The following is a 15869-nucleotide window of genomic DNA, read 5'->3' as shown; positions in this document are numbered from 1 at the left end:
AGAAAGGAAGCTATCTGATTACCTGACAGGTGCTCTGAAGTACACAAGAACTGGTATGTGGTACAACCATTTTGTTGTCATCAGTCACATTATCCTTATTTTACAAAAACAACAAGAGACCTCATGAAAGTGTTTGCACTTTGGGGACTGACAGGCTAGAGTGACGGCTGTAGAAGATACTGAACAATACCCAAGGTATGCAGCTATCATGGGTATAACCATGCACATATTAGTGCCCACTTCTCTCTCCACGGTCCATTTATTAATCTAAGTATAATGCGCAATATACAGAAACAGAAGGCATCAGAGGTACAAGACAGAGGATTTGTGAAATCACCCGGGGTGCCTGTAGGGTGTATCTGCAGCAAGTGGCTATTGATATTATTCTGATGTCTTACCTCATCTTTATCCTGCACCTGGACGAAAAGGGGAAGGGCAAAGCCCACCTGGGCCAGCTCTGGGATGCCAACACTGTACTCGGAGCTATTGAACTCAGGGGCATTGTCATTTATGTCAATGACAAGGATGTTGAAGGCGGTGATCACAGTAGCATTGGAGGGGGTGCGGTCATCATTCAGCTCTGTACCCTGCAAGGGAAAATATCGGCATGGCCTTTATTTCAAAGAACAAGCATAAGAGAAATGCAGAAGATTGTGGGCCATCATATAGAAATTGCATACAGGCAGTGCAGTTGACTGCTGTCATTGAGTCAAAGTCAATGGCACAGTAATAACCTTCCCTTGTCTTTCACGTCATGGATGCAGCATGATTTGACCGAGGCTTTAAATGTGCATGTGTGGTGCAAGTTTATTGTTCAAAGTGGTAGACTGATAACTATGGCTTTAGTCAGGCATAATGTAGGTAGGAGCTGTGCAAGTTCCCTCACCTCCGAGGTCTGCCAAGGATGGGCACACTGAATTTTTACCATTTTTACCACCTCTACTACTCCGGTACCTTTCGCTCTGATTATACTCATTACTACTGACCTACAAATCTGCCTGTCATCTGGACTGCCACCTTTAGAGATTTGCCTTGTGGGACCAAAACTGTTGTCTCTCATTATGATGTTGCACATTGTAATGACACAAACGCATACCAGCATGATGCATATAGGAGATGGTTTTCCTCCACTAGCATTAATGTCAAGATTGTTAACATCTTGCAAAATAGCCTGGCAAGACATGGGTGACACTTCTCAAAACCAGGGTTTTCCCAGGACATCTGAGGGAGGTGGTGACATCAGGTTCGTTCCTGGGCCTCTCCTGAACTGAGATTAGCAACAGTGAAAATCGTGCTGCGATGTGATGGAGACAAACGTCCACTAGAAAAATAGGACAAGACCAACAAACTCATTTTACTTGTGACTTAAAATAGGTTTGGCTGCAAATTACTAGACATGAAGGGTCAGTGCACTGGCACTATGTCATAAGTTCCCACCAGACATCTTAACTTATACAGGGTTTTTCGGTGCGGGTAGTGGGAGGAGGAGAGAAGGGAGGTGGGTGGGTGGAGGATGAACCTTATTGTCACAGAAATGAGAATGGTGAAGGACATTTGAAAATAGAGTTCTTCTTCTTGTATTTTGTATAATCTAAAAAAACCGAGACAAGACCACATGGGGCATGGGGAGGAAAGAGCCCCCCTGCAGCTCCATGGAGCACTGGAGGGCAGGCAGATGGGGCTGCTAAAGATCACCCTGAGGCTATGATTGTGGAGCTGGTAAAATTCAGCATTTCCACAGATTGGCATTTGGGCCTATTCCATATATACACATACATACACACACACTCTAGTTTTTAACCCCAAAATCAACCCCACTCCCTCCCCGCCAAGAATCAAGGGAAAGCAGCAGGATTCCAAGGGATGATAATAGTATATTGACCGTGTAGAACTCCACAGAAAGACCCTCACCACAGGTCAAGCAGAGTAATTATGTGTCATTTTCTCTCCCTGACAAAGCGCTGCCCCTACCACAGCAAGGAGGTGAGCTGTACTCTTCCAGTGCTGGCTGCCATCCTCCCAATCAATGACCTCTCTAACATGCTGATTTTTTCCCACGACCCAGTTGAATCCACACTTCTAAATGTGTTTCCAACCCACTGGCTGACTTGGTATTGATTTTGATTAAAGGGCTGAAATCGGAGTTGGGGGAGCAGTTCTCTGGTGGGGCCTCATGGTGTTGGAATTTTATGCTTCGATGCATTTTCATGATGAAGCCTTTTCTTTTTAATCCTTGTACCATGCAACACAGACACACATGTGGCTGAAGGATCTGCTGGACACCAAAAATACAGGAGCCCAGTGAGATGAAAAAAAAAAAAGACCCATTTTTGTCATGGCAGCATGTGTCTCTGCCCTTCTAATTCTGTTGCATCTCACAGCCCCGGCTAGCTCCAGCAGTACATTCCCGCTTCATTAATCCACAGCACACTGCTCATCCTGCTGCTCAAAGGGGTTGAGGCATGCAGTGTGTATGTGTCTAGCCTCCTCCCACCCCAAGGAGTACCACTGAGCCAGAACAGAGCAGTACATACACTGCAGAAGATAGAAACCACCATAAGAGGAGTACCCCAGAGCAGAAGTTCACAGAGCTTTGGAAGGGCTAAATGAGCTAGCAGCAGCCAGGGTGAATCACAGGAAATAGAACATGTTAATTCTACATCCCACTCCCCCAGTCTAGGGATAATGGGGTCTGACCCTGATGCCAGACAGGGAGGGAGAGAGGTCCTGCACTGGGAATAGCAGAGGTCTGCCCTGGTGTCAGATAGGGAAAGAGTAGTTCCAATGTGCTTCTTTACTTGAAATAAGTCAGTATTAAGCAGCGCAGAGCAGCAACACATTCACAGATGATCCTCCGGTTGAAGTGCTTTTCCTCTCCCTTCAGCTATGCTGATCCTTTCCACCTCCCCCGCTCCCCAAAAGGATATTGCTCTCAGTGTCTCACCTTCACTGTGAGAATGAATCCAGTGCTGTAGAAAGGGTTTTCACGGTCCAGTGGCCCATTTAGGGTTAAAGCTCCACTGATGTAGTCCAGTGCAAAGATGCTGTTGGTGTTACCTGGCAATGAAAAACAGGATGAGCACAAGCAGCCCATATTGCTAAAGACACAGAAACTATGAATTTAACTCAGAGAGGAAAGCCTGATGAGAGAAGCCTCTTCTCCCTACATGACTAGATCAGATGCAAAAAGTGATTTTAGAATTCAGAACTGTAGTCTGGTTTAAGACCCCCAGCTGGGTAACAGATTATACTAGTATATGCTGTCTTAAAGCATTATAAATGCATTTTAAAATTAAATGGCTGTAAATCAGTTCCTCCTTAACTTACCTACCCAATATTGGGCTCAGAACTGTGCTTTTCTTGCAAGAGCTGATAGCATCACAAACACTTCAGGCAGTGTAGGAATTTCAAAGAGTTTCTGCTAACATGTAAATGTACTCATCATTTTTATCTCCACATCTATTCTGTTACTGACTTGGGATCTCAGACAGCATATACAGACCAACACTTTGCAGTTTACCTCTTAGCAAGCGTGGAAGTCTGAGCATAAAGAGAGAGCAGCTGCAGTGGGGCAGCTACTCCCATCACATGAAGGTGGGAGGGAAATGGTTGGACGGCTGGGGGTGAGCAGAGCCTTAGCTCCATCTCCCCCCGCCCATGCACCAGCTGCGGAGCTGAGGTGGTGCAGGGTGGGAAGTATGCTGCACTGGTGCAAAGGGGAAGCGAGGACCCAACTGGGACCTGGCCTGCTCCTGGAACAGGAACACATTTCACGCTGCCCTTGACTTAGGGCTCGTGATACGGTATCTTCATGGTCTAGCCCCACATGGTTTTAGGACAGAGATAAAGCAGCACAATGAAAAGGCAAAATCCAGTTACTGAACTGAACGGGGTTTGGTTTAGACTCCTCCTTTAGCTGACGCACTGCATTCTCATGTCCTCCACATCCCCTCGACTGAACTCTGCCATTGCCGCTGTGTCCCCTGGATGGCAGGCTGCCCCTTCTTGGTGTCCCCACTTCCCTCGGGGAGTGGGCTGGACCCCCTCATTTGCTCCCATCTAGTTTGTAGATGCTCTTTGTTCCATGCCTTTGGGTGCCTTTCTACAAGCTTTAAATCTGGTATCCCCGAAGGTTACATGTGTGACTAGCCACACCTGATGCCATCATCAATGCCTCACTATTTTGTGCTTCATCCAGAAGAGCCTGTCCTGCTCTCATGGCAACCTGGCTCAGTTTTCTCCTTCTTTAGAATAAGACACTGGCAGAAGGTTAACACCGTATTGCTGAGAGTCGTACAGCCTACTTGCCAGCAGATATTAATAAACTGAATCTCACGGGACTGGGGCTACCCTCATTATAATCTCATCCCCTTTACCTTTGTCAACTGAGACAAAGAAACCAGTTGTCACTTGGAGCTTTGGATATCTGATGCTTGCCTTGTGTGATATCCACGAAGGAGGCTATTGAATTAATGATCAGGGGCTTGCACGCACGCGCACACCACTTTCCCTGTACTCTCACAGTGTGTAAGAATTCCTGATCCCAAACACCAACATAAAGGAGGAGGAGGGGATTGTTAAATTCCATCCAGCTGCAGGGGAGGGAAGAGAAAAAAAAAAAAGACACCCAACTTCTCAGTACTTTTCTATGATAAAAACTATTTGCCAATTTTCTGGAAATGCACTTCAAGAAAATTTGCCATTACAAAAGTATCCTTTCCTTAGCTCTTGACCAACTTGCTCTATTCTGATCCTGTACCTCTGCCTGCCTGACCTAGCCACTTTGATATCACTTTCATCATATTAATATTCCCTTTTATTGGGTGATTAATAACCCATTTCTTGCTTCTAGTTACAGCTGTCTTCCCATCTGACTTGGTCGCAGTCTAGCTTTCAATCCTGTCAGACATTTTACACTCCAGGAGCACAATGAGCAAAGAGAAACCAGTGTCGTCTTGTTGTCCTGGACTGAGTCCTAACTCTATAATTGTACATTTCTCCTTTATAGTGGAGGTTTACATTTTCCCTCAGATCTCCAATTACAGAGTGCCTCATGATTCTGTCCTTGGGTCCTCTTCTCTATTCCATCTGAAATGGCCCATTGATTGTTTCAGTGACAGAGTTCACAGCTTAATGAACTGTTAAGGATCTACTTACAAATATTAAATGATGTTCACTAGCAAATCATAACAGGTACCAATAGTTTCCACCTTGGACTTTACCTCGATGTGGTGATCACCCAACTCTACAGTCTTTCTTTTTGAGCTTATTCTCAGACCTCTCTAACTAACATCTACTCATCTGTCTTGATTGTCAGTTCCTGGCTACTGCATGGTTGATTAAATCCTCTTTCAGAATTGAGGGAGAGAGAAAACACCCTTGCCCCACATCATTGATCCTACTTAAACTATGACCTACTTAGCTCACTGACCTCTCTTAAGTCAAGCCAGAACTTTGTTACCTAGGCTAGAAATGTTATAATGTTAGGCAAGAAAGATGTGGGAGGAGAAAAAGTTCAGAATCATGAAATATTACAGCACACATTTCAAAACATTTCTAAATTTGTCCTTAGCAGTATTGAAATTCTTCTTCGTGCCTTAAAGCACTTCCTATCTAGAGCTATTGAAGTAACACATCACCTTCCTTACTCGATTTTTCTCTTTCTAATGTTTTGGGAGCCTTGGAAATCTTCAAATTTCTCCCTGCTCACCAGGATCAACCAATCATAATTAAAGATAGAAAAGACCTACAGTATTAAGTCATCTTGTCCCTGCCAGTGCCCCCCTCATCTTCACTGGATTCCTATTCATCTCCAAATCTAATCCAAAACTGTCCTCCTGATTTTCAAAGTCTTCACATACTTCATGCTACCTCTCCAAATTCATATCCACCAATTCCCTGCACTCCCTATGCTTCTCCAGTCTGGGCTTCCTCCTCCATTCCTTCTTCAACAGCGGGGTAAGGAGGTGGAGTCAGGCAGGCTCATGTTTTCACTTTGTGCTGCCATCCAAGGAACTCTGTGACCTTCTTCCCTCGGACACAGAATCATTTCCTCTCTTTGAAATTTGATTGTCAGATTTTTTCTCTTTAGCTATGTCTGACTCAAAGTCATTTTGTGATTCCACGTTTGAAGAACAATGTATAAAAATGTATTGAATTGTACTCAACAAGTTTAACTCTCCTAAGATGCCAGCCATTTCCTTGGCTGTATATTGCCCTGGTAAATTATATACTGGGGGGGGGGCAGCCTTTGTACATTCCCCTAACATTACATGCAATAAATATATATTTTAATTAAAAATACATTTTCCTGCCACTAACAATCTGCCAACTGGTGCTATTGCCAACTTCAACCTCATACCAATATGTTCTAGTGGAAATGCATCAGTGGGGCTTATTCTGAATTTGGCCAGAGCATGAAGGACCTAACAAAGCCCTACAGTTTGAGCACTGGACCCCTCATTCCAAAAGTCACCATGAATTTGGCTCACAACCAGAATCTGAGCAAACATAAGGTGATTTTTAAGAAGAAAGGGAACTTAAGGACCCAAATGCTCTCCAGCTGTGCACATCAGAGGTTTTCCTTTAGCTCAGCCTCCCAAATATTGTTCAAACTAAAGACATGCATCTGATGTATTTTGGGGAGCCATTTTGCTTACACAGAGTTGGTTGGCTCTAAAAACAGCCTTGGAGTAGGAAAGACATGTCTCCAAATTAGTCATTCAAAGTCTTTTCATAATTTTCTCTACACAGCCTCTTCAACCATCAATTCATTAGTCCTCTGACCAATGGTCTTCCATGAAGTACTGCACTATACAACAATGCAAATTCCTGCTCGGTGCGTCTCTTTGGAAATTCTCTCGTTAGCTTTACATTTTCAATTTCTTCATCTTTTTCATGGGGGGGGGGGGGAAATAGCCATCTTTACATTTTACTCCCCATTTGCTGTCACTCAGCCTTCCACTCTTTCCACCCCTTCTTGCTATAAAATCTCTCCTTCATCCCTTGTCCTCTCGTTATCTGTCAGTCTTTTGACCCAGTAAAAAGTCCCAGCCTGGGTTAACTGCAGTTTAGCGTGTGGCTGACTGTGCATACTGCAACACAGGCTGATGGCTTTCAATTGGTTTGTCTGCTCCACTGCTCTAACAGCAATTACTTTCACTCCTCTTTCTCCTTTCCCGCTGCGTCTGGAAAGACAAAGAAACCATTCCAAACCACTAGGTCTCTGCATCAGCCCACTCGGAGGCAGAGGGATTCCATGGATGCAACAGAGCCACACAATGTGGAGATGCTGAGGAGCAGGGATGAGAGTCTGGCATGTTGCTGCTCAGACTCCAATCGCTAGCTGCTGGACATTCACCCACAGATAAGTCTCCAATGGCCTCTGAAGCAGATAATAACTATCCAATGAAATCCTATGAGTTAGCAAGGGTTTGTCTCTCTATTATATAATGTTGGCAAGTGACTCATCCATATACTGCCATATTCAGATACAGTTGCAGATCTGGTGCCAGTGTTCTTTGCATTGCTCTATGCCACTATCCCAATCTAACAATGCCTGACAAAGATGTCCGGAGCCTGTTTCATGGCACTCTGAACTCTGATCCTGTCTGCTGCTCTCAGTGCTGCCTGCCTGTCCAAAGATCCCCGGTTCTTTTGGCCCTGCCTCGCTGCTCAGACCAGTGTTACCTGCCCATATTATGCTACCTGCACTGTCATGTCCTTCAGACCCTGGTCTTGACTGACTGATGCTGCTTGTGCTACTCATCCTATCCTGCCTCCCTGACCCAGTCTAATGGATGTGCCAATACAACAAATTGCTGTTCCTCTGATGACTATATTGTTGAAGCAGCACTGTAATACCCAGACATGAGAGAGAACACAGTGGATACACAGAATCCTCTCTAGTGTATTTTAAATGGAGATGATCTACCAAGATAATTCTGTTGCTCGGAGGGTATAAGATGGAGCAGGCTTTTCATTCTGTGTTATTGCTATCTTAGAGTGCAGTACACAAACCCTTTGTGACCCAGACAGAGAATATCAGCACCTGAAACTGAAACTTCACCCGATACGGAATGATCATATGAATATTTGAAAACAAAGTGCTCAAAGTGGACTTCTCTTCAGGGGGAAATTGTACTGTTCAAAGCCTCTCTCCACAACCCTCTTAACATTTTGTGCCACAACCGTCACACAGCACACTCACTTGTAAACAAAAATTCCAGTACCATTTAATGTACCAGCCAGAGAGCTAGCTTTCCTCTGCTGCATCCCTACTCCGACCAGACAATTAAGTCATCACAAATAGGTTCAGGAATCACTAACAGGTAGCAGGTTCACCATTAACACATTTCCACTAGCTATGAGATAGTCTGTTCCAAAGCTATGAAGAACTTTTGAAAAAAGAGCTGCTATCTAATCTCTGACACATCAGTTCTGCAAGGGGTCTTCAAACCCACTCTCTGGCTTGTGCTACACCAGGGGCTTGTGCTTTCCCATGGCTGAACCTAGGAATGAATCAGGAGTGCTGGCCTAGGTCTAACTCTGGACTAAACAGAAACAGAAAGAAACAAAACCTGAGAAGGACCAAAACCCCCAGTACCATTAGCACTTTGAAATGAGCCTGACGGCCACCCAGCTGCTTTCCCTGCAAAGTGACTGGAGAGCTCATGACTGTAATAAGAAACTGCTCATTCTGGCTGTGAGCAGAGCATTTATCATGGGCAGGAGCTCTTCTGGCTCAGTCAGACTGAGCTGGCAAATTTCAGGAACTGATGGGTCCTTCAGCAAAAGACTCAATGGGATTCTTATACTCCCGGTGGGCAACAGAGATCCTTACCCCTCCTGGGAAGGGCATCTCCCTTTCTTCCTCCGCTACACTGAAACACAAATGAAAACCCGCTGACCTGGAAGAGGTCAGGCGTGGAGCAGAGTACAGCCCAAGAGGGCAGACTGAATGGCTCGGAGGGGAGAGCAGATCAGAGCAGTGAGAGGAAACCTAGGGGATCCAGTTGAGGTAAGAGGCAAAGAGGAATCATGGCAGGAAAAGGTGGGGTGGTCAAAGAGGTTGGAACAAGAATTAAAACGGAGTGTAAGATTAAAAAAATATATATATTTTTAAAAAGTGATGGTAAAATAGCTCAGGGTGGAAGGAAGACTCTGAAAAATAAAATTGTTACAGAAAATAATATTTTGAAATTTGAAAAGTGTAAAATAGGCAAATAGAGACACTGAAAGACAGGGACGAAAAGATGCATTAAGTTATAGAAGAAAAAGGGAAGTGCGTGAACAGAAGAGACAGACTTCCATAGTAAATAAAACGGTACTAAATCTCTCCATGGGTTCCATGGCAGTCTGTCTGAGGCATGACACAAGATTTCACAAGAGGGCCTTCAAAACCTAGGGTGAGCCCTGCCCACTTTTCCAAAGCCCAGACCATGTGCTAACTTTGTAACATACACATTTTAACTGGAGTGAGCTTCACAAGAACCAAGTTCAGCTCCCTGCTCTGGCACCAGCTTCCCTGTGTGATCTGGAGCAAGTCATTTATTCTCTCTGTGCATCGGTTCCCCCTCTGTACAATAGGGAGGATAGTACTTCACTACCTCACCAGACAGATGAGAGGATAAATACATTAAAAGACTGAGAGGCACACAAATGCAATGGTAATGGGAACCATACAGTACCTTAGAGATACAAGGTGGGTGAGGTAATATCTTTTATTGGACCAACTTCTGTTGGTGAAAGAGACAAACTTTCAAACTACACAGAACTCTTCTTCAGGTATGTGTGGCTCGAAAGCTTGTCTCTCACACCAACAGAAGTCGGTCCAATAAAAGATATTACCTCACCAACCTTGTCACTCTAATATCCTGGGACCAACACAGCTAAAACACTGCAAACACATAATACCATAGACAGATATATGCAATCAGCACCATTGCTGCTAAAGCCTTCATGTATCATTTTGTTTTTCTTGGTCTATAAGAATTTTTCCGGTAGGGTATGGAGATTTAAAAAGACAAGAACAAGGATCAGGTGAATCTGGCTAAAATATAGGTCATCTTTGGGAATTGTCAATTATAAATCCTATCCAACTCATGAGTTCCTTTCATCAGCTGGGGTGAGGAAAAGTGAGATGAAGAGAAAAGAGCAGGAAGGAAGCCAGATCAGGAGCAGCAGGGCTATATCACAATAGCAAAATTTCAGGTCTCTTCTAGTCTCATTGTCGTGGTATAGATGCCATTTTGGAGAAACAATTATATAAAGTGGGATTTTGTAAGTAAGGACCATGATTCTTAATACCTTCTGATGACTCTCTCGGTTTAAAGACGCTATTTAAAAATACTGGACTGACTCCAGAAAAAGGAGAAAGATATTGAAGTCTTCTCCCCGCCTCCTTTGCTATTGGTAGCTCATTACTTTTCAAATTATGCACAAAGAGAAAGATTTGGCTCCTCTCCATCTTTAATTAAGGACTGCCTCTCAACCAGCACTGTCCAACCCTCTATGCCTAGGTGAACGCTCCAACAGTCCCCCCGTGAAGGGACGTTTGTGGCTGAGAGATGCATTGTCAGAATGGCGGAGACTTGCTGAGCCACTGAACTTGGAGTGAATGACTTTCATGAGATGTGAAAGGGGAACCCATCACACTCCTTGTGCTGGATAATTTATTAATCAAAATGTGCTCTGTCAGGGCTCCTCTGCACTGAAATAGATGCTGTTGGATGTGGTTCATAGAGTCGGCAACAGACACAGTTATCATTATATAAATAGTCCATCAGATGCTTTGACCACCTCACTGCTTTTCACCTTGAGTTTTTGCCCCCATACAATATGGAGACAAGTGCTTCAGGGCAGCTTCTCTTCTGTCTTCATCAACACATCCATAACCTATCAGTAAGAGCATTCCTCGGTCTCCGCCCCCACTCAGTTTTGAAGGGAAGAAGACATTTCCGAAGGGAAGAGGATTATAGTGTGTTCTTTATTTCATAAACTACACCCTCAGGAACAGAGATTATAAATTCATCATCTCCAGTTCTAGAAAAAAAGCATGTCTTCTCCTTGATCTAGAATCACATTACTGCTTGTTTCTAGAAACACTGATCCCTGCCATGGCACTCAAATCTAGATTGTGAATTCTGTAGAACCCGTCCCCCCCCACGCTTCTAGAACCAGCAATTTTGGTACCTTGTCTGAGAGAGAGTTAATTTACCTGTTCTAACACAACAGATCCATAATTTCTAATCTTGTGGTTTCTAAAAAGAATAACCCTTCCTTGCAACAATCACAGGTAAAATTTACCTTGTGCAGTGTCGCAGGTACACACAAGGACCAATTCTACCATCTGATATACGGACACAATTCCCATTAAAGTTAGTAGGAGCTGCAGTCATGTATTGAAGAGAAGAATAAAGTCCATAGATTCTAAAGATATTGGATTTCTGAGCTAATCATAGTTGAGGCTATGATTTTGGCATGGAAATTTTAAAGAAAATTTCACAGCAGAGGTGTGGAAGAAAAAACCTATAAGTCATAGAAAGGTCACCAAATAAAGTAGTTTTCAGGACCTTAACATATACAAGAGTAGAGTGGGGGTGCTGAAAGGTGAGTCCAGGGGTGCCTAGCACACAAGGTCACAGTACACTCAGGTTTGGCCCTGCCATCACTCCATAGATGCAGACAAGCCTGAGTGGCACTGTGACCCCAGTCACAAGGGTGCAATTCCACTCACTTTGGAATCCTAATCAAATGCATTTTCCCAGCCATTTCCAAAGCAGTGGGAGCCCAATTTCATGGACTTTATCCAAATTCATGATTTCCATGACCACTATAACCTCTGTGACAAAACTGTAGTCCCAACCTTAGTTTATCATTGTAAGGTGCTGGCTGTTCCCCAGCCCACAAAGGACCTAGTGACAAACCCAGGGTCTCTTTCCAGACAGGAGTTTTATTTTTCAAATGTAGGAAAAACACAAACAACACTTAAGCTACAGCTCTCGGGATTTTCCCCTTTGCCTCTCTCGGTCCTTCCTGCTTCAGGGCCTGGTGCAGGTTCTTCCTTGTCTTTTTCACTAAACACCACATCCCAGGGGTTTATCCCTGGAGGCCCTTTTTCCTCAGTGGGTTCCCACTGTCTTGCCTCCCAGGGAACTCTCACTAGGAAGCTCCTATTGTTCCGCCTTCCTTATTGACAGCCTGGCTCTTTATAGTCCCATGTGCTTTCTCACTCTCTTAATTGGCTAAACTGAGAGCACCTGTTCTTGCACAGGAGCTACTTCATTTAAACAGGCCAGCCACCCTGTGGCAATCATAGTCAAGGATTCTGAATCCCAAACCACAATATTCTTTTACAAGCACATTTTAGAATTCAGCTGATGTCTAGAACTGAAGGTAAATAACCAGCACAGCTTTGGACCCTGGACCTGCTTTGCAGTCTTGGGTATCACATTTACACACTTTTGTGCAAAATCTAGAATGCTGGCATCCAAAGTGGATGAAGAAATCTTGAGACTGTTACATTAATTATAATGTTTCAGGAGATTTTTTGCCTTTCCCTGTAGTCACTTTTGCTTTATCTGGAGATAGGTTTGTGAAATTTGTGGACAACTCTATATGAAGGTATCCACTCTTCCTCCCCAACACGGGTACACATAACAGCATGATAAGTATATACAACCCCTCAAAGGTGGTACTTCAGGGAGAGATAACATAGCAGTCATGGATTGACTACGGCCGTGACATCATTGTTTTGAAACAACACCTTAATGGGTGACATTTCATTAGAGGCATCTTTCAATGTGGTAGGCTTACATATCCAAATATGCACCTAAAAGATTTTAAGAATCAAGACCAATAGGTCTTTCTTCTCCTCTATCCTCCATGATTCCATGAAATGAATGCAATGAAAACCTATTGCCAGAAAACTGTACTCATTTGCTCAATCCAGAAGCCTGAAAGTTCCCTGAGAAATTATCATAATGAACGAACTTACAGAACACATGGACAAATAAAATATTACTTTTTACAATGGGCTGTTTGTGTACTCTGCCGGTGGCAGTCACCATGACGTGTGCGACGCTAATATAAGGGATTATGAAAGAGTACACCAGTGTGGTATTAGAAAGTATTAACCAGTTCAAACTTGTTTCAACCACATTTTAACAGGAAGAAAAACTTTAATGAGAAATATTCACACCACTTTGTTGTGATACAACACAAGATTCCATTCAGTTCTGTTCTGTTCCCCTCTCAGTACAACACAATTTTCTCTCATTCCCAAAGGATGACATAAATGTTCATTTCACCCTTTTATTTAGCCTCCTGTTTAACTTGCAGAGGGCTTCATTCAAGTAAACAGGGAGCAGAAGGCAAATATAGTCCCAAAGAGAGCATGTTCCTTGTACATTTGGACTTTCATGCATTTATAGCTTGACTAGAGTTTATAGCATGAATTTTCACAACCCCGCATACAAAAGAAACACACACATTAAACTGCTGGGGGATTTTTATGCAGATTGTTTCTGCACTGGACTTCTGAGGTTCACAAAATATCCCTCATTCCCCACCTCTGGCAGCAAACATACTCATACAGGGACTTACGGATGGGTTTCACTTCCACATACCCAACAGCTGCTTCCTGCTGACATCAGAAGCCATACAGGGGGCCATTTGTATCAACATAACCCCCCAGATGGCATTTCTACCTTTGTCATTGCTTGTTTGGATACATTTTTAACATAAATAAATCCACTTCCTTGCTACCTTTCTGGAAACTCTTCCACTCAAGGCCTGAGTAAAATCATAAGAACTCTTCTATTTTTTCCTAGTCCCCTGAAACATAGACAGACATTGCAATCCCACTATGATTCAGTATTCAATATTTTCAATGTTTCTTCTGCATGTGTATGGTTTTTAAATAAAAATAACAAAAAAGCCAGAATCCAACATCCCAACTCTCTACTGAGGGATCCGACTTTTAAAATATCAGACGGAATGATGATTATTTCTATTTGGGTCACTGTGTAATTATAACTTCACACAATTTAGACTCAAAATTCTTTAGGGAAGGGGAAAAAACAAAAACACTTTAACATAGCAATCTGCCTTGGCTACTGAAAAAGTGCAGTCTCTCTCCAGTCCAGATTGTCTGCACACACTCCTCTTTTTTGTCACTCAGTGTGTCTCCTTTTCTAAGTTCTTCAATTCCTGGTAGAGTAGTTCTGATATATTCAATAAAAAAGTGTGGGGTACTACCTGGTATTATTTCCCATTAAACTTGCAATCAACTGGCCCTATGCCAACACCGAACCCCTTTCTAGATGCAGACTTCAGCCCCACTTCTCCCTCCAGAAAAGCCTGCCAGCCCCTTTCACACTCTTTTCAGTCATTTCCCAAACTAATGCTGACTTATAGTTTTAATTACTGAAGCCCATTTGCTGGGGAAGCACTTTGCAATGAAAGCAGCTATTATAGAAGCCGTATTTACTATGATTGTTCCTGGATTGACAGCAGGCCAAAGTAAGATGCCAAAGTAACAACACAGCCTGTTGGTTCACAGCACTAGAGAAACACCCAAGCCACCTAGTAAACTAGGGCCAGGGCATCAGCCGCCATCTCACCCTCACGCTCAGTCACATTCCCTTGCTTTGGCAGTGTGGAAAAACAGCCTTCAATCAATTTGGTGTGAGGTGTATTTCTACATATCAGCAGGTCTTCTTTCAAAAAGGTTCTGCTCTGATCACACAAATCACATAGGAAGTCCTTCCCTGGCAGGTATAATTTGAGAAGACTTTAACACACGGGTAAGTTGGAGTGATTTGAATATGGGGAAAAAGCCAGCACAATTTAGGCCAACCAACAATGGATACATTAAACTGATCAGTCTTATTTCAGGACATGCTGTCCCTTCTAAAGTCCATTTTAGGGACTGGGGTGGGGGGCAAATTTTTAAAGGTATTGAGACACCTAAAGATGCAGATGGGTGCCTAGTGGGATTTACCAAGGGAAGGCTAAACAACTTCCTAATCTGGGAATGAGAGATATTATTCGGCCAAATGACTGACTTAAAAACCTGCACAACAACTGGAAAATAAGGGGGCTTGAGTTCTATTTGCCTTTGGAGAAAGGTGCTTCATGAGCTACTGCATGATTTTAAAGCGATTATTCTTCAATGGTACAAGAAGCGGGGAAGCACTACTTTCAAGCAATATCCACACTGTTTCTGTATCAAGGGCTTCTATTTAGTTAGACAAACACAGCATCACATTTTTTAATTCACACTTCCCTTGGAGTACAACAGCGTTAATTAAAAGGGGGGAAATGTTTTTCTCCCCCCAAAATTTAGCAAGTTTCATAAAAATCAACTTTTAAAACAATGTTCTAAAGGTTTCACAAAACATCTAAGCCCCAGCAGCTCCCTGCAGCCGTGGGCCTCGTTCTTCTACTGTCTTCTACAAAGGCTCTTCAAGTACAGGGAAAGGCATATTGATTGTCCTTGTGTAATCTCCCTGCTGTCCATCCATCACTGAACCTGAAATTTGTCAATCACATGGAGATTGACACTTTGACATCATTGGTAGCCGCTGCTTTTCCAGAGCCTATGAATCCTTCTGTCTAATTTAACTCTTTGGTGTCCACCCTTACGGTACAAGTCAGTCCTATGTATGTGCATCCAGAGTCCTGCATCTCTATACGATATTAAGATAAAAGTTTTGTGCAGATTTTTTTATTTTAAGATCAACTTGAAAACAAAGTGAAAGGGTTTTTTTCTAGGGAGGAACAAAAGGGATGGATTAATTAGGAACAGGCAGGGGTGGACTTACTTTCACCTGTGGAGACTTGGGTTCAAAAGTCAAGCCTTGAGT

General features: G+C 43.3%; 1 protein-coding gene across 17 annotated transcripts in view; it reads right to left on the bottom strand.

Annotated features, from left to right (window-relative positions):
* Positions 1-15869, bottom strand: part of CDH23 (cadherin related 23) — a 509234-nt gene that overhangs the window by 253982 nt on the left and 239383 nt on the right. For all 17 annotated transcript variants that reach the window (XR_005582753.1, XR_005582754.1, XM_039481222.1 and 14 more), the window contains 2 exons: positions 2945-3057; positions 399-587 (listed from right to left, as the gene is read on the bottom strand). Coding sequence is in view for 15 of the 17 variants with exons in the window: in XM_039481222.1 (XP_039337156.1) it covers positions 399-587; positions 2945-3057 (302 nt within the window). In the remaining 2 variants the exon portion in view is untranslated. The remainder of the gene's footprint in view (positions 1-398; positions 588-2944; positions 3058-15869) is intronic.

The sequence above is a fragment of the Mauremys reevesii genome, linkage group 7 (genome assembly GCF_016161935.1).
Source record: "Mauremys reevesii isolate NIE-2019 linkage group 7, ASM1616193v1, whole genome shotgun sequence".
Taxonomy (NCBI): Eukaryota; Metazoa; Chordata; order Testudines; family Geoemydidae; genus Mauremys; species Mauremys reevesii.
Note: the sequence above shows the minus strand (reverse complement) of the source record. Positions and strands in the feature narration are given on the sequence as shown.